This window comes from Chiloscyllium plagiosum, chromosome 21, assembly GCF_004010195.1.
Source record: "Chiloscyllium plagiosum isolate BGI_BamShark_2017 chromosome 21, ASM401019v2, whole genome shotgun sequence".
Lineage (NCBI taxonomy): Eukaryota > Metazoa > Chordata > Chondrichthyes > Orectolobiformes > Hemiscylliidae > Chiloscyllium > Chiloscyllium plagiosum.
In genome coordinates this window covers 10,266,536-10,293,632 of record NC_057730.1, presented here as the reverse complement: position 1 = coordinate 10,293,632, position 27,097 = coordinate 10,266,536, and the positions used below count along the sequence as shown (strand labels likewise).

General features: G+C 40.6%; 2 protein-coding genes across 4 annotated transcripts in view; one reads left to right on the top strand and one right to left on the bottom strand.

The window, feature by feature from the left end:
- Nucleotides 1-27,097, bottom strand: part of slc5a10 (solute carrier family 5 member 10) — a 147,990-nt gene that overhangs the window by 36,347 nt on the left and 84,546 nt on the right. The window lies entirely within an intron of this gene.
- LOC122560523 (protein FAM83G-like) overlaps nucleotides 3,461-27,097 on the top strand; it is a 44,954-nt gene continuing 21,317 nt past the window's right edge. The window contains exons 1-2 of one of the 3 annotated variants that reach the window (XM_043711225.1): nucleotides 3,461-4,358; nucleotides 8,372-8,539. In XM_043711225.1, the coding sequence (XP_043567160.1) occupies nucleotides 3,879-4,358; nucleotides 8,372-8,539 (648 nt within the window). In that variant the 5' untranslated portion in view covers nucleotides 3,461-3,878. Of the gene's footprint in view, nucleotides 4,359-7,770; nucleotides 8,045-8,194; nucleotides 8,270-8,371; nucleotides 8,540-27,097 lie in introns of those variants that run through there. The other 2 variants (XM_043711226.1, XM_043711227.1) reach the window with 2 other exon arrangements.

The following is a 27,097-nucleotide window of genomic DNA, read 5'->3' as shown; positions in this document are numbered from 1 at the left end:
CTTCCTCTTCCTGGTCCAGCAGCCCGACCAGGCGGATGTTCTACCGCAGGCCTCGATTTTCGAGATCATTGACCTGCTCTACCAAGGCTCTTACCTGTCATTCCAGGGCTTGGACCCGACCCGCCGAGGATTCCGCCGCGATTTCGGAGCTTCTGCAGCATGGCCAAGATCAGTTCCAGCTTTGCCCGGGTCTTCTCCATCGCTGAATCGATCTTCTCTCAGAGTTTCACGAACTCCGAGACCAGGCTCTGCTCCTGCCCTAGGATGTTCGCGGACACTCTTCAACTCATACACAGCAATTCTGAGGATCAAAAACTATCAATTTCTACCACAATGGGTAATAAAAGGAGGATGAGTACACCACTTTGTCTGGGTTCTGGTGCAGAGCTCAACAGGGCAGACCTACTGGATCACCGCCATCTTGAATCCCCCATGTATGCTCATCTTAAAGGGTCACTGGGCTGCTGAATCCAATTGAAGCTAAACCTCTATCTGCTAGTTGTTCGCTGTTTTAATGGTACATGGTATACACTTAAAGCCAATTTAAGATAAGACAAAAATAAATACATATTTATCATATTTCTATTTACCAGGCACACTGTTGTTTTGTGAGGAATGAGAAAGTGGAGAGCAGTCCACTGTTTCTTGCTCTGACTTCCAAAGTACATAGCTTTGAAGAATGCAAGTTGTAGGCTTCATTTTTTTTTAACAAAAGCACATTCTGTTGCAGGTGTGCTATTTAAGATATATTTGGCTCAATGATGCCTGCAGAATTCATGTCTATTGATCATACAATGTTTAGAGGAACAATGGAGCCGCATACCAAATTGATAACTATTTTGAATTGATGTCAAAAGAAATTCAAAGAGACATTTCTTTCCAAATTAATTGTGCTATGTTATATTCTCACGCTCAATTTGTACAACTTAGTTTTATGTATTATTTAATGGCACTGCATATAAACAAAATCTGTAAGTGGCAATAAAACTTCCAGTAACAATTTAAGATTAAATCACACAATGTTTTACAATGAAATGCAACCATAATTTTGTAGCACATTGTTCTGGTTCATAAAGAATTCAGTGGAACTTCTGGGCTTCAATTAACATAAAGATTTAGTATTTGCTTGTGTGTACTTTGCTTTCACAACATATATGTAATATTTCAAATCTATTTATATCCTGAGTTTAAATTTCTCAATTCTCCTTATTTGCAACAATGTGTCTTTATAATAATTGAATTCTGATCAGTGTACCTCCGATATTTGCAAGTTTCCGATTGGTTTTGCTGGTGGTCTGTCTAATTGGGAGGAACATTGAAGTTCCTCTCTGTTCTTGCTGTTTCAATTAAAAGAGTGAATGTCACTATGCATTGTAGGGACAATCGATTTAATCAACTAGCCACGAAACGAGACGACCAGCTATTCCTAGTAGTCACACACGCAGATGACAAGCAATATGAATTCGACTGGGACAACACTACCATTATAGGGCAAGCCAAACAAAGAACAGCCAGGGAATTCCTAGAAGCATGGCACTCATCCACAAACTCCATCAACAAACACATCGACCTGGACCCAATATACCGGCCACTACAGCGGACAGTTGAAACTTACAACCGGAAGGGGCAGGGACAGGCCACTTTAAATGCCGGAGGAAACACCACAGAAGCGCTTCACAGGAGGCTCCCAAGCACTGAGGATGTCACCTAGACAGGGGACGAACGTTTGCAACAAAAACTTCCACCTCGGCGAACAGAACCACAGCAACTCTGGAACTGACATGCCCAAAGAAATAAAATCCCCTTTTGCTTCACCTATGAAAAAACCTGAAAGTCCACCCAGTTACTGTATGCTGGGGAATTCCAATACCTTTATGAGAAGTAGCGATCTTATAAAAACATCCAGGATATTGTTCAGTGAAGGTTTCCCTTATGATAATGGCCTAAATTAATATATTCCACATGACTTCCTTTTGTAGCCAAAGTGATCTGATCCAAGAAGCCACACAGATGCCCTGCTTATCAAGATATTTAAAGAACTAAAATCCATTTGACTTCAAAGAACTCACAAAGCAGAAAATGTTGGAAACACGCAGAACAGGAGTTGGCATTTAGGAAGTGTCAGATCAATCTCTATCCCTAACATTAATCTATCACTTCTCTTTGCTGAGAGAACTGTAGAACTAGCATCTTCTGCTTATATTTCATTGTGTAGTAAGGATTGTGTTACTTTTTGGGAGAATGGAAACATCTTTTGGCCTTCCTTATCCTAGGTACTCTGGCACCTGAATTTTACATGGGATGCACACATGGATTCCTGATGAAGGGCTTTTGCCCGAAACGTCGATTTCGCTGCTCCTTGGATGCTGCCTGAACTGCTGTGCTCTTCCAGCACCACTCTAACCCAGAATCTGGTTTCCAACATCTGCAGTCATTGTTTTTACCTTCTTACCTTAAGTCCCCTGGCGTTAAACATGTACCAGGATAACGACTGGAAATTCCTCTCAGTTATTTATTTTATCCTCTGACTCAATTGAATCTTTGAAAAGCAACAAAGCATCAAGTAAATTTTTAGGATTTCACTGCATAGAAGGAGAGCTTTCAGTTCTTAGTGGCTGTGCAAGTAGAATCCAATTAGATTATTTTCAAAAAGTTCATTCACCGTATGTGCGCATCATTGGCCGGGTCAGCCCATTCCTATGCAAGATAGTGACGAGCTAGCCCGCTTTTTGAACCGCTGCAGTCCTTTTGTTGATGGTACACGCACAACTAGGGAGGTGCGTACCTCCTCACTCCTTCCTCATATCCCTGCGCTTTCTTTTTTCTTTTTGGGGTACGTATATCGAATACATGAGACAGACATTTGAGAGATACCCCAAACCCTACAATTTCTATCCAAAACGACTTGTTAAATCTCCACATCTTGCATAGTTGTTGTTGGAGACAAATTAATATTCTTGGTTGTTAAATTCTCTCAGGTACTGTGAATAAATTGTAGGAATCTCTGAGACAAAAGCATAAACGGGGCTCTGGTGGTAATGTCTCTATCTCTGAGCTAGGAGTGCGTCGAAAGCTTGAGATTTCACATAAACCTGTTGGATTACAATCTGATGTCTGTGACTTCTGACCTTGTACACCCCAGTCCAACACGGACGCCTCCTCATCAAGGTATATCTGGCCATGTTGATTGACAAAACTCCTGATGTTTCATTGTGACTGAGAATGATTTTTCACATTTAATACATCTTACATGTGTGGAATGTTTTCGAAACGAATTAATTCTGTCTCAAGTTAGAATTTAAAATTTGGTTTATTGACACGTGTACTCAAGTACAGATATACAGCGTTTCCAAAATTCTGTCACAACTAACACGTTCGGTCACTTTGGCCGATGTTAACAGACTTTCATGATGGAATATCCTAAACAAACCATTGAGAAGTGATCTCGTCTGGAAGTTGGGGTGACATTACGCAAAAGCACATCTTTGTTTGCCCGGGCAGGAAGGACAATTACCAACAAATGAGTCTCCAGGCTTCAGGGAGTGAACTCAGTCTGTGTGTGTGTGAGAGAGGTTTGTCTGACTGAGTCAGCTTCCTCCTGCTTTCAAAACCAGAAAGCCCCAATGGTTTGACCGCAGGTGCAGGTGTGGCTGAGATACTCGGAAGATGAACCTGAGTCCTGGAGAGATCAAGGCGTGGCGCTGAGCTCAGGCAGAGGGAGGGAGGGAATACTGGGGCGGAGCATTCAACCTGTCAGAATTTAGTTTTTGATTCCTAGTCCAACTCAAGGTCCCGCTGTGGTGAGGGGGTACTCCCGGGGCAGGCTGTAGCGTTTCTATCAGGGGCTTAAGGGTTTTTGTTTTTAATTACTTTTGGAAATGGCCCTCTCGCAGTTACAGTGCCTGGATGAGGGGAATGTCAACGTTCGGACCAATGAATCCAAACCGGACTTTTATTACAGCGAGCCCCAGAGACTGGCGCTGGAGACTCTGCTGGCTCACGGCACGCAAGCTTTTAATGAACTGGTGACCGGGGAAAACTTGAGGGAATTTCTGTCCGAGCTGGATATCGAGCAGATCCTGAACTCCGTTCGGGATTTCCTACCGGAGGAGCCGGACGAAGAGGAGGAGGCCGGGGGCAAGGGAGAGGGCTCGAAGCCGGGCTCCCAGGCCAAGTCCCTGTCTCTGCATTACTGGCCGGAGACCTCGGACGTCGCCCGGCCCCGGCTGGAGCTGGGCTGGCCGGACTCCGGCGCCTACCGCGGAGTCACCCGGGCCAATGTGTACACACAGCCCCCTCTGGACGGCTCCATGCACATCAAAGAGATGATCCGGAGAATGATCAACCAGGCGCAAAAGGTGAGGGGCATTCCCGTGGGAATTTCACAGGGTGGCTTTTGGAGATTTTTTGGGTGGGGATTAAAGAGACATGAAGGAGGGTCCGGTAACTAACTGGAAAGGAGTGGACACCCCGGTCCTGTTCAGTTAGAGAACCCTCTGTGTAACTTGGTGGAACATCCTAAAGAGATGACGATCCTAAAGGTGTCGGTGCCCGACCCCCCACCCTCATGGGGCTCCCCAAAACTTAGTGGCCGAGGCTACTTCCCAAGAGGGTTTTAAGGGGGAATGGAGAGACCATTCCAAAACAGCACTACTGCCTGCAACGTCAGGAAAACAGAAGTTAATCCCTTTGTCCAAAAAAGTGGAAGCGATATTCCCAGGCTATCATTGCAGCCCATGGGCTACTTTAGGACTGTGTGTGCCATTCTATTTATTAGACATGAAGCAAGTTGGAAAGGGGCTATTACACATGCGTTTTGCTGGTGCAAGTGACTGGCTGATTTATATTCTTGAAAATGTCATTGGTGTCAGGAAAGACATGATTTTAAAGCCCTCACTGTTGCTGTGTTCAGGTAAGGGTGGGTTCAAACCGTTTTTGGATTTCCGCTTGAAGTTGCGAAGTTGTAATCATGACATCATTGTGGATGGAGTACACTTCCGCTGTGTTGGTGGGAGAAGTGTCCCATTGACTACAGCAAGTTACCGATGAGGTAATGGAATAGGCGAGTGAGTAGGCGCGGGTTAGCATGCTGGGGACTGGGATAATTGTTAGCCCCCGGGGTCTCTGCTCCTATCTCCACAATCGGTACCGTCACAGCAGATGAGTAATTTCCTATTGCTGGCGGTTTTAATTCAGATGAGTCTCCTATTCCATTTACCTGATCTCCACCCTACAGCAGATGCTGATGTTCCCTTCTCCCAAAATTAGTCATCTCGTTGCCTTTTGAAAGAATTGTTATTTCCCTCTGTAGCTTCCTGTGGTAGAGAGTCACGCATTCTAATCACTGACTAATGGCATGTCCGCTTATTTTCCTATTGCATCTATTAGTAAAACCTTTTTTGCACTAAGCAGCCCTACCTTTACATTTTTCACACGTGGAATTATTCCTTCCGTCCCTATCCAGCACAACATTTTAATTTTAAAGAGCTCAACGGGTCACGGAGTCATAGAGATGTACAGCACAGAAACAGACCCTTCGGACCAACACGCCCATGCCTACCAGATATCCTAAAATAATCTAGTCCTGTTTGCCAGCATTTGGCACGTATCCCTCTCAACCCTTCCTATTCATAAACCCATCCAGATGCCTTTTAAATGTTGTAATTGTACCAGCCTCCACCACTTCCTCTGGCAGCTCATTCCATACATGCACCACCATTTGCGTAAAAATGTTGCCCCTTAGTTCCCTTTTAAATCTTTCCACTCTCCCCTTAAACCTAGACCCTCTAATTTGGGACTCCCGCTCCCTAGAGAAAAGACATTGCCAATTTACCCTATCCATGACCCTCAAGATTCTATAAACCTCTACAAGGTCACCCCCTAGCCTCCAACACGGCAGGGAAAATAGCCCCAGCCTATTCGGCCTCTCCATATAACTCAGACAGTCCACCCCGACAACATCTTCGTAAATCTTTTCTGAACCCTTTCAAGTTTCACAATGTCCTTCCTATAGCAGGGAGACCAGAACAACATGTAATTCTCCAAAAGTGACCGAGCTTATCTCCTTTACAGCCACAACATGACTTCCCAACTCCTATACTCAATGCAATAACCAATAAAGGCAAGCATACCAAATGCCTTCTTCACTATCCTATCTACCTGCAATTCCACTTTCAAGGAGTTATGAACCTGCATCTCTGGGTCTCTTTGTTCAGCAATACTTCCCAGGATCTTACCATTAAGTGTATAAATCCTGCCTGGATTTACCTTTCCAATATGCAGCACATCAGATTTATCTAAATTAAACTCCATCTGCCACTCCTCTGCCCATTGGCCCATCTGATCAAGATCTCATCATACTCTGAGGTAACCATCTTCACTGTCCACTGCATCCTCAATTTTGATGCCATCTGCAAACTTACTAACAACACCTCCTATGTTCATATCCAAATCATACAAATGACAAAAAGCAGTGGACCCAGTACCGATCCCTTATGGCACACCAATAGTCACAGGTGTCCAGTTTGAAAAGCAGCCCTCCACTGCCATCTCCGTCTTCCACCTTTGAGCCAGTTCTGTATCCAAATCGCTAGTTCTCCCTGTATTCCACGTGATTAACCTTGCTATCCAGTGAACCATGAGGAATTTAGTCGATTGCCTTACTGAAATCCACCACTCTGCCCTCATCAATCCTGTTTTGAATTATTTAGAAGAGGATTTTTAACAATCAAGTTTGTGATACATGATTTCCCATGCACAAAACTATATTGACTATCCTTAATCAGTCCTTGCATTTCCAAATAAATGAAAATCCTGTCCCTCATTATTCCCTCCAACAACTTGTCCACCATCGATGTCAGACTCACCGGTCTATAGTTCCCTGGCTTTTCCTTACCACCTTTCTTAAATAGTGGCACAATGTTGGCCAATGTCCAGTCTTCTGGCACCTCACCTGTGACTACCGATGATACAAATATCTCTGCGAGGGACCCAGTAATCATTTCCCTGGCTTCCTACCAAGTTCTAGGGTACACCTCATCAGGTCCTGGGATTTATCCACCTTTATACTTTTTAAGACATCCAGCAGCTCCTCAAGTTTCAAGAAAAATGTCTCAATTTATAAAGTTACATACACAACCTTGCATCAAAGCAAAGTAATGCTGGTGCTGGAGATCTGAAATACAAAATAGAGAATGCTGGAGAAACTCCACGAGTCTCAACCATTGGAGGGTCTGCCTTTCAAAAAACAAGTCAAACTGCCTTGCAGATTATCGGAAAAGTCCTGTGGCAACTACTTTGAAGAAGTGCAAGGAAGTTCTCCCCATTGTCCCAGGCAACAGTTAACCCTCAAACAACATTATTAAAAACTATGAACAAAAGTAACCCCAAATAACTGTGGATGCTGGAAATCAGAAACAAAAACAGAAGTTGCTGGGAAAATCTGGTTGCTGATGGTGGAAGCTTGTGTGTCAAATTGCTGTTGTCTTTCCCACATTTCTAATGTGAAAGTTGTTTTTAAAAATCTAACTTAATTGGCTGTAAAGCACTTTTGGACATGCTGATGTTATGAAAGGCTCTATAAACATAGAATTTCCATCTTTACCCAGGTAGTTTTTAAATTCATTCACAGAATGTGGTTGTCACTGGCTGTAGTATTTATTGCCCAGAGGGCAGTTATTCCTATGAGTCTGGGGTCACATGAAGGCCAGACCAAGTAAGGTGGGGGGGGGGGCGATTTTCTCCCCTAAAGGGTATTAGTGAACCAGATTTTTTTTCCCATCAACAATTGTTTTAGACTTTTAATTCAAGGTTTTACAACTGCCCTGCTGGCATTTAAACCTTGGTCCCCGGAACATCACCAGAGTCTCTGCATTAACAGTCAAGTAATATCACAAGGCCGTCGCTTGGAAATTGCAATGCCCGAGAAGGGAATTGATAGCACAGAACCACGTCATTCACTCCACCTTAATCTCTGCTGATGTTTATGCTACACACAAACCTCCACTCGACGCCTCCCACCCACGTCCACTCCTCCTTTACTCAGGTAATTGAGCACTTGAGTTATCCCTCGCATTTATATAGCTTTCCGTTAACTGCATAAGCGTAAGTGCGTTATAACCACACCCTGCATACAGTAGTTTGTTCAGAATTCTTTTTCATGCTTATTAATGACTATCGTATCTTTACAACCACTGGTTTTTTTTAAACCATGCTGGCGGAAACATCATCCCAATATCTGCCTTATCTAAATAAAACTCCAATTCATAATGTGAGTGCACAGACGATGCATGATGTAAGCAATGATATTATTCCACGACCTTGTAGCACTCCTGTGCGTAAATGCAGCTGTTTTTGTTTTAACTGTTCACAGGTAATCGCTGTCGTAATGGATATATTTACAGACGTCGATATTTTCAAAGACTTGCTGGATGCCAGCTTCAAGAGGAGAGTTCCTGTCTACATCATCCACGACGAGGTTAACATCAAGTATTTCTTGAAGATGTGTGAGTGTTCAGGAATGCACATGGGGATGCTGAAAGTAAGTTGGCTAAAGTGTACCAACCAGATTGGCCAATGTTGATGTTCTATGATGTTCTCAGTTACCAGCGTAAAAAGTTGTGATATTTTGTCACTTGTGGTAAGCATCCAAAAAAATTGCCTGGAGGAATGCCTTGATATGAGACTTTTTTCTGATACGCCAAAGGAAAGGCCACCTGATGGGTTGCTTCTTATACTCCTTCCCAGCTCCTCATGCCAGTTGAGGTGGGGGACAGGGAGAAAGTGGTTGCGAGGAAGGAAGAGAAACCTAGATGAGCCAAGATCCTGGAGTTGCTATATGGGCAGCAGGGTCTCTGTGTTAGACAGCCACTGCCAACCCTCCACCCTGTCCGGTGACATCGCACTGGAACACTGTGTTCCTGCACATTATCCCACCTGTGAGTGTTTTGTTTTACAATAAATGCAGCCTGAGACAGAACATACAAAACTCTTTATGCTTTTTTTTAGCAAATGAAAGCACTTTTGTATTGCGGCCTCATTTCCAAGTTATTCCAAAGGTCAATTACCTTTAAATATTTAGTGAAGCCTATCACAGTGTTTAAGATTAAAAAAAAGACTGTGTTTCCTGCCCTCTTTCACCATAAACTTGTGCAAGGAACTGCGAATTAATATCAAGGGAAGGGCACCAAGTGCTGAATCAACACTAATTGTTCACTGGCCTTTGAAATCTTGAAATTCCTTGCTTAAATTCTTTTTCCTTCTAATCTGAATGGATGCCAGCAGCCTTCAATGAGAAATTCCTCTCTGTGAATCATTAAACAGTTGCTTTCATCTGACATCCCACACCAAATGATCATTTTACATTCGCCTCTGAACTCCACACTCTGATTAATGTCTTGCATTCACTAAAAGGGTTCTATTCTAACTGCTATTAACTACCAAATCTCCATTTGATCACTGTTTCTATTGCCATGCCTGATCCATTACTGTAGTGTGAAAGTATTTTCATATTTCAGTTTAAATGTAAAATACACTGGAGCAGCTCTCAGCAGGTTACAATGGAGGACAAAATTCCTCCTGCATGAATTTCAATGTAACACTTCTTCTTTTGATGGCATAAAAATATTGATAAAAGAGTAGTGCTGTGGAGGAAACCAATGCTTTGTTCAACATCTGTGCAAATCGTTTCTGTGATACACTTTTAAAAAAGCCTTGATGGAGATCTTAAAAAATGATGCATTTGTTGGATTGGGTAGATTTGAAAAGAATGTGGTAGAATCTAAAACTAGGGCCATAAAGTATCAATCTGAAGCAGGGTCACTGGACTTGCTGGGCTTCTGCAGCAGTTATTACTCTTGTTCCATGAAGGATAGGAGAGTTACTTGTGCAAAGATCAGGGGAAATTTCTTTACTGAGTGCTTAGAGGTAGATCTGACTACTGTAGAAGTGACCGAGGGAAATGACAAGGAAACTAGATAAGTCCACAAAGAAAAAGAATACTGGTGGTTGAGAGGAGCTGAATGGAAAGGGAGGAGATTCATGGGGAGTATTAACTTTAGCGTAGACCAGCTAGGCCAAATAACTTGTTTTTGTGCTCCTTTCTTTTATGTGATCTATTCAATAACTCTCTTTGAACAAGTTTTTTTTGTCACCTGTCTCAGTATGACTTGGTGTCAGGTTTTTGTTTTGTCAGATAATAATTTTGAAGTGATGGGGACTGTTTGCTCCACTGAAGTGCTAGATAAATGCAAGTTATTGACATTTAATCTGTATGATGACCATCAGGTTTCTACATAACCATTTGGTTCATGGGGTAGATTTAACTGTGTCCCAACTCCATTACTAGAAATACCCAAAACACGTTTATGATTTCTGGGTCATCTGCAAGTGTCAGAGATAAAATCTAAAACAAAGGCATGGCTTGGAGTGTATAGAATTCCATGCAGATATCATCAGTCTAAAGTTTAAGGCCTGGTCACCACAGAAGGAAATGCCAGCAAGGAAACTCAATATTTTGAGTATGTAACAAGAAGCAAGCATGTGCATTATAGATAAAGCAAGTGGAAACTCCACCTAAAGCATCTAAACTTGTCATTATCCACTGATTACTGTTAATGGCAGATTTGTTACCTGCATTCATTGCTGACATTAATTCTGGTTGAGGATATTTGGGCAGTTTTTATTAATCAGGAAGAAGGGCTTATGCCCGAAACGTCAATTCTCCTGTTCCCTGGATGCTGCCTGACCTGCTGCGCTTTTCCAGCAACACATTTCCAGCTCTGATCTCCAGCATCGGCAGACCTCACTTTCTCCTCAGTTTTTATTAATACATGGTGATTTTGGTATTCATATACAAAGTAATTGTCTGACTGTAGATTAAAATGGGTCTTTCTGGTAATTGCTGGAATGAGATAACATAATTGTAACTATGTGTAAAAGATTTAGGATCAATAACATAAGAAACTTTGTCACCTAACAAAGCTGTGGGGAATGCATGACTGAAATTAATGATTGTAGCAGAAACCCTGTCAGTGTTGATGAATAGGTTAGATAAATGTTTGAATGAAAGGAAATGAAAAAGATATGGGAATGGGAGAGGATTGCAGGATTAGAATGCTGTTCATTGTAGATCGTACCAATGTGGCTCAGTTGTGACAACCTGCTTCCAGTTGTAATTTGCATATAAAATTATATTATTCAAATCTTGCCAACATTCTAACCTGTTGAAAGCCAAACCTTGCTGAGTTTGGATAGACAAGTGCAAAAGCAGTGTCGATATTTTCTAATCATCGTGTTCAGAGATGTTATACTCACTTCTGGAGCATGTGGAATTTGAACCTGGGCCTCCTGGCTCTGAGCTGGGGAGACTACCACTGCACCACAAAAACCCTAAAAATACACACTTCTTTATGCACAATCACACACAGCAATAGCCTGCATCAGTGTGTACGTGCATGTCATTTGAAAGCATCATAGTCAGGTCATTTTCTTTACAATGTTAAATCTGCAGAATTATTTTTGAGTTTCAGAAAAATTATGTAAATTGCTTCACACTATATCATGTGATTTGACACCGTTTACGATTTAATTAAGTTTGTGAGAAACATAACTGATATGTTGATGATGGCACTTATATTTTCTGAGAGACATGTCAGATTTTGGTGATGAGCGTTACACTTTCTCTTTTCCAAGAGTAAAATTGGACTTCTCAACATATTACTTAGAATTCTAGCCTGAATAACTACCTTGTGTGTTAGCCACTACCCAATTTATTTTATATACTGGTATAGAGCAGCACTTTTTTCTGACTTTTAGTTCACAATGGAAAATGGCATATTGTTAAGAAAACCTCATTTTAAAGTATTAAGACAAGTATAATCCATTCAGTAGTGCTCTAACAAATTACCACTTAATTACAGTGGTAAATGGCAAGTAATCATGGACTTTTTTTAAATTGCACTCACTGTACGTGTAATTCTGTAATTTTCAAGCAGGTTTTGGAAACTGATGTGTAAACTTTAACTATGTGTTGTTTTCATATTTTGATATTGATTTGAGAGGGCATTGTCAGCAGAAATCACCAAACTTTTACCTATAACCACTCATCTCTAAAAAGATCTTGTTGGTGCTCCATTATGTGCAGCTGAACTTGCAGTTATACAGTGTCTTTGTTACAGTTAAAACATCCCAATGTACTTTCAAGGAGCAATTGTCAGAAAAATTTGACAGCAAGTCCCATTAGGGATTATTAGACAGGTGACCAATAGCTTGATAATAAAGGTAACATAGAAAATAGGAGCAGGAGTAGGCCATTCAACATGATCATAACTGATTATTCAACTCAGTACCTTGTTCCTGCTTTCTCCCCAAACCCTTTGATTACTTTCTCCCTAAGGACTATATCTAACTCCTTCTTAAAAGCATTTAATATTTTATCCTCAACTGCATTCTGTGGGAGAGAATTACACAGGCTCACCGCTCTGGTTGAAGAAATTTCTCCTCAGTAAGTTTTAAAGTTGGAAATATTTATGGAGGGAATTCAGAATGAGAGGCCAAGAGAGAGCTGAATATACACTTGTCAATGGAATGATGCAGCAAGTCAAAACACTTAGGAGACCAGAGGAGAATAGAGGTTTTCTATTTCTCTGAAAGGTTACTTCAAATTGAACAATCATTGTAGCACAAGTGTCTGCTACAATATAGAGAATCGGATATCTGTTCAACCTAAAACTGAACAGTAATAGACCTACATTTCCATTGTGAATACAGGCATGTTGGATGGAAAACAGCTACATGGCTTTCTTGTTGTCTTCTGATCAACTTGTTAAGAAATGTTATTACACACATTTGGAGTATATTTGGGACTTGAACACAGGCCTCCTGGCTTCGAGGTGAACAGCATTACCACTGTGCCACAGGGACCCTCAGCTATGCGGTTTACTCCTAATGACCAACTAGGTATGAGCAACAAATGCCACTTCCCATGAAAGAAAAAGAGGAGAAAAAAACATTTGCGATCTGCAAACTTTACACAGCTAGAACATTGGCCAGTATTTGCGGCATTGCCAACTCGGATTGCTTCAATATCTGCGGAGTAATGAATGATAGTTAAAACTCTGTAATCATTAGTGACTTGGGCTGCTGTGTCAAATGTGTTGCAACTGAGCATGGTTGAACATTGGAGTTCCTCATCCATTATACATTCTGTGCCCTTGCTGTCCTTGGCACATCTCCTAACTGGTGTTTCACACGGAGAGGTACTGATTCACAAATTGGTTTCCTTGCCAGCATTTAACCCAATGCCAATTAGGTTCTATGGGATTCAGAGTCAATGTTGAGGACTCCGAATTTTGCACAAGATCGCAGATAATAGGATGAGGAAGTTAATGGGATTACTGGACAACTAGTTCCTGGTACGTAGATCATATCAGCTTTGGTCAATTTTAATTTTAGCTGACTCTCTTGTTTGCTACAATTGAGTGGCTTTCTATATAAGAATGACATTGATTTTAACAAAACTTATTGATGGAATTTAGCTTTGGAGCAGCCAGTGGCACTATTTTTGACCCCTTGGGTGGTAACTACCCGATGACATTGCAATCTTTCTGTTAACTTAGGGCTCATTATAACAAACAGCTTAAACTACCTCCATTATGGTGCACAGGTAATTGTCTAATTTTCTGAAGGTGTACAATTTCTTCATGAATGTCCTTTGATGGCAATACTGCAATTCGATCTTAAACCCAATTTGTAATCTGCATCAAGTGAAACAGAGCTGCAAAGGCTTTGTTCTTTGCGTGCTGGTTAAAGTTTAGAAGCAGCCTTCTGAAAAATGCAATACTTTGATCGCCGACTATATGACCTCACCTGTTGTACAAGTATGTGAGCAGATGACACCTATCACCCTGCCCTCGCCTGTAGCAAAACAAGTTGAGTCTTGTCACACTTTAGAGTTCCCCTAACTGTTTTGAATTCTATTTATTTCACCTAAGCAATTTAAATTACATTAATTTCATCCACCCTTCATTTCTCTTGCAAATAAATGACTATGTTTTGGCTGTTTTTTTTATTGTTAACAGCTGATGAGGAACACAGACTGTGAATTATCTCCATTTGTAAAGGATTTCATGATTGTTATTTTAGTAGCTATTATTATAGCTCCTGTGGTACAGTGGTAGAGTCCCCACCTCTGAGCTTGGTGATCTAGGTTCAAGTTTTGCCTGCTCCGTAAATGTGGAATAACATCTCTGATTAGGCTGATTAGAAAATATCTTTAAGTTGCTGCTGTGCTTCTAAGAAACAAAAATGCCACACCCAACCACACAACCGCCCCTCCTCCCAAACCCAAACACACAAACCTGATATCACATAGCCTCTTGATGCAAAGGCAAATTTGGAGAAAATAATTATTTTAGTGCCACTTGTACTTGAACTACCCAAGAGGAAGATTTGACTGTAAGAACAAAATGTGTCATTCAGCCCCTCAATTTATTCTGCTATTCAATCAGAGTGCCTCAGATGACCAAACCTGGCCTCACATCTCTTGCATCCTGAGTGAAACACAAAATCAGTTGCTTTTGCTGTGGAAAGTTTCACTTGACATTTGCAGCATCCATAGCCTTTAGCGAGAGGGTGATCCAGATCCTGCTGCTCTTTTTCTTTTAAAAGCTGATTTCTGAGATAACCTCAAAAATGGCCTGCTTCCTGTTTTGAAGATTATGCCTTTTTTTTTAAAGACTGACTACCAAGCAAATACTTCTGTAGTATAATAGAATCTCTACAGTGTGAAAGCAGTTGCCACCGACCCTCCAAAGAGCATCCCACCCAGACCACCATCACTCTGAAGAGCATCCTACCCAGAGACACCCCCTTACCCTATAGCCCTGTATTCCCTCATGGCTAATCCACCCAGCCTGCACTTCCCTGGACTCTATGGGCAATTTAGCATGGCCAATCCACCTAAACTGCAAATCTTTAGATTGTGCGAGGAAACCAGAGCACCCGGAGGAAACCCACACAGAGACAGTGACAATGTGCAAACTCCACACAGACAGTTGTCTGATGGTGGAATCAAACCTGGGTCCCTGGCGCCATGAGGCAGCAATACTAACCACTGAGCCACCATGCCACCCCATACAAAATTGAATTGCAAACTGAGAGGGGGTTCTTTCAGTCCAGTTCAAATCAGGCAATTGCGATCCATCCAATGACCTCACAATGTTTTGATAGTGGTAGTGATGGTGGGTCAAACTTTAGATTGCTGACTTTATACATAGCTTTCAAAAGCTCAAGTTTCCCACAGCACCCAGAGATACCCAAATCATTACCGAATCATAAATGTAAATTTCCAAATGGCCAAAACAAGGTACGGATTGTACTTTCATAATCTGCCAGTCTTGGGAACTGGGCTTTGGCCGGACCATAGAATTTGTTGGATCACAGGCGTTGACATGTCAGGGTCAGTACTGGAGTTCAACAAAAAAGTGCTATACAACCTAAAATGAAATGGAAGGCAGCTAATGCCAATCTTCGAGGAGAAAGTGAGGACTGCAGATGCTGGAGATCAGAGCTGAAAATGTGTTGCTGGAAAAGCGCAGCAGGTCAGGCAGCATCCAAGGAACAGGAGAATCGACGTTTCGGGCATAAGCCCTTCTTCAGGAATCCTGAAGAAGGGCTTATGCCCGAAACGTCGATTCTCCTGTTCCTTGGATGCTGCCTGACCTGCTGCACTTTTCCAGCAACACATTTTCAGCTAATGCCAATCATCTATTTTATCTTGTTGCCTGTCAGGATAATTCAAAAAAAAAAGTGGTACTGCAGGGTTCACCTCCACATTATGTGGCAAATTGAAGTTTCTAGATCAAGAAGGTGCAACCTGCATTTGTACTGTTACTTGAGTGAAAGTTATGATCCCATGTGATGACGAACTAGACAGGTCAGATCCCAGAAAGAAACCTGGTTTGATATGCATGGGATTGGGGGTGGTATATTAAGATGGGTAGAAAATTGGTTAGCAAACAGACAACAAAAATGGGAATAAATGGGCCTTTTTCTGAATGGCTGGCAGTGACTAATGGGGTACGACAGGGATCAGTACTGAGACCCCCAGCTGTTCACAATAATTATTTATGATTCAGAAGAGGGAACTACATGTTAAGTCCCAAAATTTGCAGATGACACACAACTGGGTGAGTTGTGAAGGTGATGCAGAAATAATTACAATGAGTTTCGGACGAGTGGGGAAATACATGTAGATGCAATACAAGATGGATAAATGTGAGTTTATTCATTTTGGTAGCACCTTATTTGAATGGCTGTAAGTTGTGAGGAAGGAGTGTTCAATGGGACCTGAGTGTCCTCATGCAGCAGTTGCTGAAAGCAAGCTTGCAGATACAGCAGGCAGCAAAGGCAAACTGAATGGTGAGCTGGTGACAATATTGCAGCTTTAAGAGGTCTATTTTGTCCTGTTTCAAGAGATTAAAAAAGGTTTTAAGACAGACGTAAAGTAAATAGCTTGTGAGGCCTTTGTTTTTTTTTATATATAAACGTTGATGAGTTTCTTTATCAATTTAAAAATGACAATTAAATCTTCCTTCAACATTTTAGGTTCGGGGGAATGCACACCTAGTTTATGCAGTGTCTTCATAATGTAATTCCCCAATTGTGTGTTTGGGGTCTTTAAGTCTTTTAAAGTGAAGCTTCTGGACTCCTTGATTCTTTCTGCCAGAACCCTAGTTACAATTTGATCCATACATGTTCTCTTCACACTTGGTTAGAGATTTTGCTTCCCTCCAGTTCTCTCTACTTAATCATGTGATTTTGACACTATCACTATCACTGCATGATCATGATGTGTTACCATCAGAAGCACACAGCTACAGTGAAGCTGTTCCACAAGCAGCTCCAAGGCCACTTATAGAACATAGAACATTAAGCGCAGTACAGGCACTTTGGCCCTCGATGTTTCAACAGGTCGACACAACAATCTGAAGCCCATCTAACCTACACTACTCCATTCTCATCCATATGCCTATTCAATGACCACTTAACTGCCCTTAAAGTTGACGAGTGTCCTACAGTTGCAGGCAGTACGTTCCACGCCCATACTACTCTGAGTAAAGAAATTACCTCTGACATCTGTCCTATATCTATCACCCCTCAATTTAAAGCTATGTCTCCTTGTGCTAGCGATCACCATCCAAGGAAAAAGACTCTCACTGTCCAACCTATCTAACTCTCTGATTGTCTAATATGTCTCAATTAAATCATCTCTCAACCTTCTCTCTAACAAAACCAGCCTTAAGTCCCTCAGCCTTTCCTCATACGACCTTCCCTCCATACCAGGCAACATCCTCGTAAATCTCCTCTGAACCCTTTCCAAAGCTTCCACATCCTTCCTATAATGTCGTGACCAGAATTGTACGTAATACTCCAAATGTGGCCGCACCAGAGTTTTGTACGGCTGCAGCATGATCTCATGGTTCCGAAACTCAATCCCCCTACCAATAAAAGCTAACACACTGTATGCCTTCTTAACAACCCTATCAACCTCTGCTCATCTACACTAACAAGAATCTTACTATTAGCCCAGTACTCTGTATTCCTATTATTCCTTCAAAAGTGAATCACCTCACACTTTTCCACATTAAACTCCATTTGCCACCTCTCTGCAGCTTATCTTTGTCTCTCTGTAACCTACAACATTCTTTGTCACTATCCACAACTCTACCGACCTTAGTGTCACCCGCAAATTTACTAACCCATCCAGATCATTTATAAAAATGACAAACAGCAGTGGACCCAAAACAGATCCTTGCGGTACCCCACGAGTAACTGAACTCCAAGCTGAATATTTCCCATCAACCACCACCCTCTATATTCTTTCAGCTAGCCAATATCTGATCCAAAGCGCTAAATCACCCTCAATCCCATTCCTCAGTATTTTGTGCAATAGCCTACCGTGGGGAACCTTATCAAATGCCTTACTGAAATCCATATACACCACATCAACTGTTTTACCCTCATCCACCTGCTTATCTTTGGGCTCGGTGCCCAAAATTGAACATCCTTCTCCAGGCGGGTCTTCGATCTTCTTGTTTCCTTCATCAGAACATGCTGAAACTTATTTTGTCACGAGAAACAGTCTCTTTTTGTCACTGTCTCCCCTCACATCTCCTTTCTTTTCCTCCAGTTGACTAATGGCTTTAAATTCCTCATTTTCTGCCAATTTTTTTTTAAATGTTCCTTTGCTCCTAGTTTCACAGTGATTATTAGGTAATGGATTATCTGACACATGCTTCATGTCCCCATCAAATGTCGCTAACTAGTAAAAAGTGATTTCAAGTGTTAACTTATTTGCATAATCTGTAACATCTGTTCAATCTCCAGCCTGGCAAAACACAGATAAAATCTTGTTCAAGTCGCTGAGTTGTTCAAATAAATTAAGTAAAATGTCAAATTACGGTAAGGATGCATTCCAGAGGCTGTATGTTGATATCAAAACAAGACAAAACTGATTATATCTGGATACTGCCCAGATGATCACATTTCTTGATCTGCACTAACATGTTAAACTGGTCAGTGAGTCTTCAGTTTTCTTTCAACGGAACAAAATAAGTTGATTTGAATGCATTCAAATTGCTTTATTCCGTGGTACAATTTAATCAGGTCTCTGATATGGATTCTGGTTCAGTACATTAATAAATACAGCAAAGTCCCTGAGGCTTATATAGCATCTTGTGTTTGAAGAACAAGGATTGTGACATAAGATTTTTTGAAATGCAGACCAGCCCCATCTTTTGATGGGAAGCAGTTTCTTTTCTGTTTCCCTCCATCCACTCTCTTTTAGTACTTGGCACAACTTCAGTAAATTCCACTCAGGTCGACAGCTTGCCTGTGCAACAAATGTTGACCCCTCCAAAGAACAGTCAGACTAAAGAATGCAACTTGAGCGAGAAGAAGGGGGTACAGTCAATTCCGCTATAACAACGTATTGCTATGACATTCTCGTGCAATCCCGTAGTATAAGAAAATTGTGTTATAGCATTTAAACTAATGGGACTGGAATTGTATTATAACCAATACATGCTTTAAAACTTTGTGCTTTAGAAACAGTGTCCCCAATTCGTCAATCCTGTTACAGTGAATTTGTGTTAACGAAATGCGCATTAAAGCAGAACAACTGGTATATTCAAAATTAATCAGCAGGAATTATACATAGGATTTCCCACTCTGAGGCGAGAAGGCCGAAGGGTTGGGGAAAATAATGGGGGGCTATATCAGAACAGCTCCCTGACACAGGATTCAGGACACCCATTTGGTCTCAAAGCCCCTGGTAAAATTCAATATTCACGTGAGTGGAGGGGTAAATCTAAGGAACAATCTCCTGAGGAACCTTGCTGTAGTTAAATGAATATATGGATGAGCCTCTAGGATAGAAATTTTTATTCTCCCTGTGTATGGTGCAACTCTGGAGCAGGTGAGACGTGAAGTTCAGAGGCTGTGACACTATCGCAACAGCCTTTAGTGAAACTCATTCCTTGTCCAGGAATAGAACCTGGGATTTGGTGAAGAAAGGACCAAATCGTAATCACTTGACCACCGGTTTGAGCCTCTCAGGTATGCTGTGTTGTAGCTGTAACTTCAGTGATCATGTGATAGAGACTGCTGGAAGTTGGAACTAGAGCAGTTCTAGGCAGAGATGCCAGTTTCTAAATCATCATTTGTCAATATTCTTCATAAATAATGATTGAAGCAGCACCCTGAGGTGCTGAGCTTGAGCTTAGCTGAACATATGAGCTCCTAAAATCAATTTTGGAAACAGAGTTTTGAATCTTAGTGAGTTTTGAGAAGATTTGTAGCTCAGGTTGAGATTCTGGAAGTAGGTTTTCTCACTAAGCTGGGAGGTTCATTTCCAGACATTTCATCACCATGCTAGGTAACATCTTCAGTGGGTCTCCAGGCGAAGCACTGTTGATAATTCCTGCTGTCTATTTATATGTTTGGGTTTCTTTGGGTTGGTGATGTCATTTCCTGTGGTGATGTCATTTCCTGTTCTTTTTCTCAGGGGGTGGTAGATGGGTCTAACTCGATGTGTTTGTTGATGGAGTTCCTGTTGAAATGCTATGCTTCTAGGAATTCTCGTGCATCTCTGTTTGGCTTGTCCTAGGATGGATGTGTTGTCCCAGTCGAAGTGGTGTCCTTCCTCATCTGTATGTAAGGATACCAGTGAGAGAGGGTCATGTCGTTTTGTGGCTAGTTGATGTTCATGTATCCTGGTGACTAGTTTCCCGCCTGTTTGTCCAATGTAGTGTTTGTTGGACTACTTGTTGTCCCTTCCTAGCTAAGATCAGCTTGTCTTCATATCTTCTCAATCGTGCGTGGGACTGAGATCTTAGAAGATGGTCATTGTTTTCATGGTGGTGCTGTTCATTGTAATGTTGCTTTGCACTTAAGCCTGAGTGCACATTGATACCATTCCAATCTCAAGTATAACTCAGGACAATAATTGCAAAATGTGATGAACATGAACTTCCTGTACAAAGTGCAGGTTTGCTAATTTCATTACAAACTACTTATCTGTTAATAAGTCACTAAAAATTTACTATATTCAATGAGTGAAACGTGAGTGATGCAGTATATGATTTGTTTCAGCATTGTAGGTTCAACGTTAGTAAGAAGGATACAACTTGATCCATCTCTGTGATTTTTTAATGTATCTTAAGTTTGAAATTGCTTCAACTATATAAGCAACAAGCAAATTGATCTCATGTTAGGAGACAACAGAACTGTCCAATCCTCTCATATTAGATCCAGTGCAGTTACTGTAATGGAGTTTGTTGATTTCCCAAGGCAAGTACCCTTTGGGTGAATTATCACTGGCCTCACCCACACTCTCTGTGAATTATTACTGGCTGCTAAATTGGTCCTGAGGGTCTTTTAATCTGGAAAAAGCTCCTAATTAAAAATTAGAGGTCACAGAGGCAAGCTACCTAGAGAATTTAGCACATGACTAGCTTTTCATCTGTGGCTGCAAAAGGGAATCTGAACCCTTTTGATAATCTTATTGAGTGGTGATACACTGATATAAAACTTCATAAAATACAATGAGAAACAGTGGAATCACTATCTTGATTGGAAGGCAAATTTTGGGAGCGAAGCCTTAATCCGTAGTCCAACAAGGTATGTTCTGAACCTTCATTTAAAAAGTAAAGGGGAAAGTCCAGTTTGATTAAATACTGTTTCTGCTTCATCACCCATAATAGAGCACTTTCCTTCTCCCAAATGCTGGACTAAAGGGTTTTTTTGTGTGTGTGTGTGTGCAATGATCATTGTAATTGCTGACTGACTCCTCAACTATCAACCTGCTGCTTCTCCCAAAACCTTTTCGTCTTTAAGTGTAAATCAGGCATGATTCCATTGATGACACTTTAGTAGACAAAAATAGTCTCATGGACTTTATTGAATGGCTGACAAAAATTAGGTCTGAAAAGTATCTCAGTAGAAATTTTGGGAATTGTGTGGCTTCCTTTTTTTTTAATATATCCTTGTATAACATTTTGTTTCAGTTAATTGAGAATTACACAAACAGTGTATGTTGGCACTTGCCTCTTCTGTTGTACAATTTACTTCCTGCCAATTTTGGAACATTTTCCCTTTAATCTTATGACTACAGTGATCTTTGGTGATGCCTTGAATGTGCATTTTCAGGACTGTACATAGAATGGTGAAAATCCAATTGCTTCCCCAATATTATCAGACATTTAATAGCAGCAGGTTCTGAGAAATAGGCAGTTAGGAACATGATTGATCTGATTGTGGTCAATACTCCATCCTTCTGTCTGGAAAAGCCTCACCCCCACCATCCAGAACCCTTGACTCCTTTGCCTATCAAAGAAAGAATTCAGTCTTGTTCAAATTCATTCACTCTCCACAGTTTTGTGTGTTAAAAAATTCCACAAACAGCTGTTCTCTCTTCTCATCTCTATTGTAAAGGGAAACCCTTTATTCTTAAGGTGTGTCCTTTAGTCCTAGTCTGCCACACATAAGGAAACATTCTCCCTGATTCTTCGGAAAAAGGGTTGCTGGACCTGAAACATTAATTCTGATTTCCCTGTACAGATGCTGCTAGACCTGCTGAGATTTTCCAGCAATTTCATTTTTTTCTCATGATTCTTCCTGTGTCCCCTATCCCCTCCGTGTCGTGTGTTTTAACAAGATTAAATCTCAGTCTTCTAAACTCCAATGGACATAATCCCCAACCATTCAAATTTTCTTCAAAAGATCAGCTCTTCATCCCAGAAATGAGTCAATTCAACCTTCTCTGAACTTCCTGTGGTTCTACAAGGAACAGGTAATCTGATTTATCTAGCTTCTCTGGAATCTCCAGGCCTATGAAAAAGGTTTCTTGAATTATCTTCACTGTTATTGCATCAATGAACACACCAACCAATGGCCACAAACAGTCATGTGAGTTGAGCATTAATCTATTCGCAGTGCTGTTGGATGAAATAATGATATTGGCATCAAGAGACTTCCTTGTTTCGCGTTAGAGGTTCTAGGGCTCATGTCAACGGCAGTTAAAAACAGCACACCTTTGTTACTGCATAAAGACACTTGAATGCATCAATTTTTCCAGTCCCAGTTTCCAGAATGATCAAACCTTTTGACACATTAAAACTGTAAATGGTTTTTTTGAGTATAAAGTTTATACAGTGTAAAATATACAGTTGCGTAACTTAGACTGTAATTCTTGAGAGCTGAAGAACTCTGACAGTACCCCAGATGTTCTGTACAGAGAAGTACTGCAATGACCAACAAATTTAAACAATATTGGCACTCTGTTGCACTTTTTGAAGTTATTGGAACGTGCTGTCTTTCCCATAACATTGCTGTAAACAGCTTTTGAAAGATTATGTGGATTAGTGATAGAATTAGCATTCAGAGGGAGTTTTTTAAAATTGATTTTTCTCCAAAAAAGACAGCAAAACCAAGGTGCAATCAAAAGCAATAAACAACAGTAAACAAAACCCCGACCACCCTCCCCACAGTACATACCTCCCCAAAAATATAAAGATAAAAATGACAAGCAACCATAATAAATTTAAACATATACAAAGCACACAACATAATAAATTAAACCAGCAGTAAGATAACAGCATTAACAAAAGAGAAAGGGAAAAAAAAATGAGGAAAAGAAATCGCCACAGGTAAAAAAAGAGAACACTTAGCATATGAAAGAAAAGGGTTCCAAATTTTTGTAAATTTATTAGAAGAGACGGAAAAGGATAATCTAATCTTTTCTAATTTAAGAAAGTATAACACATCTCTAACCCAGTGTGTATAAGTAGGTACAAGTAGGGAGTAAGATTTTTGCCAGACACCTTAGATAGGGTGTCAAAAATGTCACTTAAAACATCTACTTAAAGAAGGGCAAAGCCAGAACATGTGCATATAATTTGCTGGGGCATGTTGACACCGATCACAGTGACTCCACAACCACCTGATGAAGGAGCAGCGCTTTGAAAGCTAGTGCTTCCAATTAAACCTGTTGGACTATAACCTGGTTTTATGTAATTTTTAACTTTGTACACCCCAGTCCAACACCAGCACCGCCAAATCATTTAATGACGAAAGTAATTTTGGAAAGATGTCAAAATCAAAATCATTAGGAAGGGCAGGGAAAACCTGAATTAGTTAATGAATAAAACTGTGAATTTGGAGATATCTGAAGTGACATTAAGGAAGTGAAAACATATCAACTAATTGTTGAAAAGATGCAAAAATGCTATAAACATATAAGTCTTTCACAGTTTTTATTCCTAGCTTAGCCCAACCAGAAAAGGCACTATCCACTAAAGGTGGGGGGAAATGTATGATTTGCTGCCAATGGCGCCTTAGTAGAAAATGATTGAAAGCCAAAGTGGCATCTAAATTGAAACAAATTTTAAGACTGGATAACACAATTACATTAGTCATATAAATAGAGGTTGGAGAAAGGAGAGGTGAATGGAACAAAGCCTTCAATGTTACCGGATAGGTGGAATTTACCTCAATAGTCAACCAAATTGGGAGAGCATCAAGGTTCTCATTGAAGCCAATAGTTCAAATTTCTAATATTTGCTGCCTAATATTCGGCAGTGCCATTCTACCTGATATCTTAGGCCTGTGTAACAACTGTTTTCGTAACCTAGGAGTATTCTTTATTTCAAATAAATTCAAGAATAAGACTATCTACTTTACGGAAAAAGGAAAGAGGGAGAAAAATTGGTATGCATTGAACTAAATAAGAAAATCATGGAAAAATAGTCATTTAAATGGAATTAAATCTAGCAGTGACAGACAAATTAAGGAGAGACCATCGTTTGAAGTCTTGTTTGATTTGTACCAGTAATGGTTAAAAATTTTTCCTCTACAAATTACCTAGTGTATCTGCACCAAGATTAAAAAAAACAGAGTTGGCATTTTTAAATGGTAAATTATCTAGTGGGTATTCCTTGGCAGGCTTATTGATAGCAAATATCTCACTTTTGCTAAGGTTCAATTTATACCCAGAAATCTTACTGAAAGATTCTAAAATTAAAAGTGCGGTGAGAATGGAGGGGGATAAGTTCGAGACAAATAGCAAAAGATCATCTGCATAGAGAGCAACTTTCAACTCCACACCATTTCTAGTAATGCCAGAAAAACCGGGATGAGTCCATAGAGCAATAGATAAAGGTTTAATTACAATGGCAAACAGCATTGGACTCAGGACAATCTTGTCTAGTGGAACAGTAAAGGTAGAAGTAGTCAGAATTCATATTATTGGTCCTAACAGAGACCTGCAGTGATCATAGAGTCGTTTGATCCAGGAAATAATTTTTTTCCCAAAGCCAAATTTCTCCACAGTTTTAAAAAAAAGATAATTCCATTTCACTCTAACAAAGGCTTTTGCAGCATCTAAAGATATCAAGGCCTCCGGGAGAGTGGATGGGGAAGAACTGTAAACAACGCTAAACACCTGCCTAAGATTTTTAACAAAAGGGGCGTTTAAATGGATTATAATTATGGCACAGATGAATTTGAAGGAGGTTTGTAATGCTAAGCCAAGCCCAGAGCACACAGGTCACAAGTACAGAATTGAAACTGCATAAGACATTGCTGACCGAGACTCGAGTCTTCAGACTTGAATAAAACGTGGCCAACAAGCAAGAGAGACTGATTCAGATAAAGCCCTTGTGATAAGAATGTATTTCTTTTGAATTAATGTTCTTGAACCATAGTCTACGTAGATGGGAGGCACAGTTACAGTGCTGTTTTTCGAACTCGCATGTTTCAGCAGTCTATTCTCTCAGGTGGTGGATCATATCAACTCTGGCAATAAAACTTGTAGAGGCGGTTCAGTGCTTTGAATTATTTGCATGTAATCTCCTTCATATATTTTGGTTAATGACAACTACAAAATTCTCCAAGTTGATATTATGCTTATATATCTGTCACAATTATTTGACTAATATACCAGTGTTTATTGATTTAATGCTTTCATGGCTATTTAATACAGTAATTGCTCACTTATAAAAGATGAGTAAATATTTGCTCAGTTCTGTATTGGATGTCAAACCACTCTAATAATATCAGAGCTAGTAATATTAAATTAATAATTTCAGTTACCTACATCTCTAAGAAATAGCGACTATAACGTGATTCAATTTTACATTCAGTTTGAGGGAGAGGGGAGTGGGTCTGACAGTATGCTTTCTGTTAAATTTTAATAATGCCAATTATTAGGGCAAGTAAGCATAAGTGGCTAAAGTCAACTGGCAAATTAGATTAAAGGTTTAGTCAGTAGACGTGCAGTGGCAGATTACAAAAAATACATACATTTCAATGGGTAAGAAGAATTTGAAATGATGGACCCAACAATCATTGTTGACTAGAAATTTAAAGGCACTTTCAAGCTTAAAATCAACCTAATTCTGCTTAGACAGGTTGCAGATCAGAATGTTGGACAGCATTTTCAAAATAAACGCAAAGAATGACTAAAATATTATTAAGCCGGGAAACATTAGAGTACGAGAGAAAGCCAGCCAGAGAAACAAACTTGGATGGATTCTATATAATTTAAAGGAAGAAAGGAATTATCAAAGTGAGTGTAGCTCCAATTGAAAGTGAGTGTAGAGAATTAACAATGGAAAATAACAAGATGGCAGATGAATTGAATGGGTTATTTGCTCGGTGCTCATAGTAGAGGATACAATTTACATCCTAGAAGCCGCAATAAATCAGGCAATGGAAGAGAGGGTGGAACTTAGGAAAATCACAATCACCAGAGATGTGGTACCAAGTAGATTAGATTAGATTAGATTACTTACAGTGTGGAAACAGGCCCTTCGGCCCAACAAGTCCACACCGACCCACCGAAGCGTAACCCACCCGACCCATTCCCCTACATTTACCCCTTCATCTAACACTACGGGCAATTTAGCATGGCCAATTCACCTAACCTCTGCACATCTTTGGACTGTGGGAGGAAACCGGAGCACCCGGAGGAAACCCACGCAGACACAGGGAGAATGTGCAAACTCCACACAGAGAGTCGCCTGAGGCGGGAATTAAACCCGGGTCTCTGGCGCTGTGAGGCAGCAGTGCTCACCACTGTGCCACCGTGCCGCCCACAAATGGCCGCCCATAGATTGTAGGAGCTGTGGGCTAAGTGCCTGGGTTCTGTTAGACTTCATCCTCGGGTCTAAAAAATTGATTAGTGAGATGGTTGATGCAGTGGTTTGTATTTTCCAAAATTCCCGTGATTTGGGAAAGATTCGATTAGACTGGAAGATAAAAGATGCAACTCCTTTACTTCCAAAGGGAGAAAGAATGCAGGAATGAGAGGCCAGCTAGCTTAGCTTCTGTCACAGGGAAAAGGTTAGAAGTTATACTTTGAACTTATGTAAGTGTTGTGATGAGCAGGCAGAGTCAACATGGTTTTGTGAAAGGGCAATTATGTTTGACCAAACTATTGAAATTCTTTAAGGAGGGAGCATGTGATGTGGATAAGGAGGAGCCTGTGGATGGAAATTAAATTTCAAGAATACATTTGATAAAGTGCCATTAAAAGTTA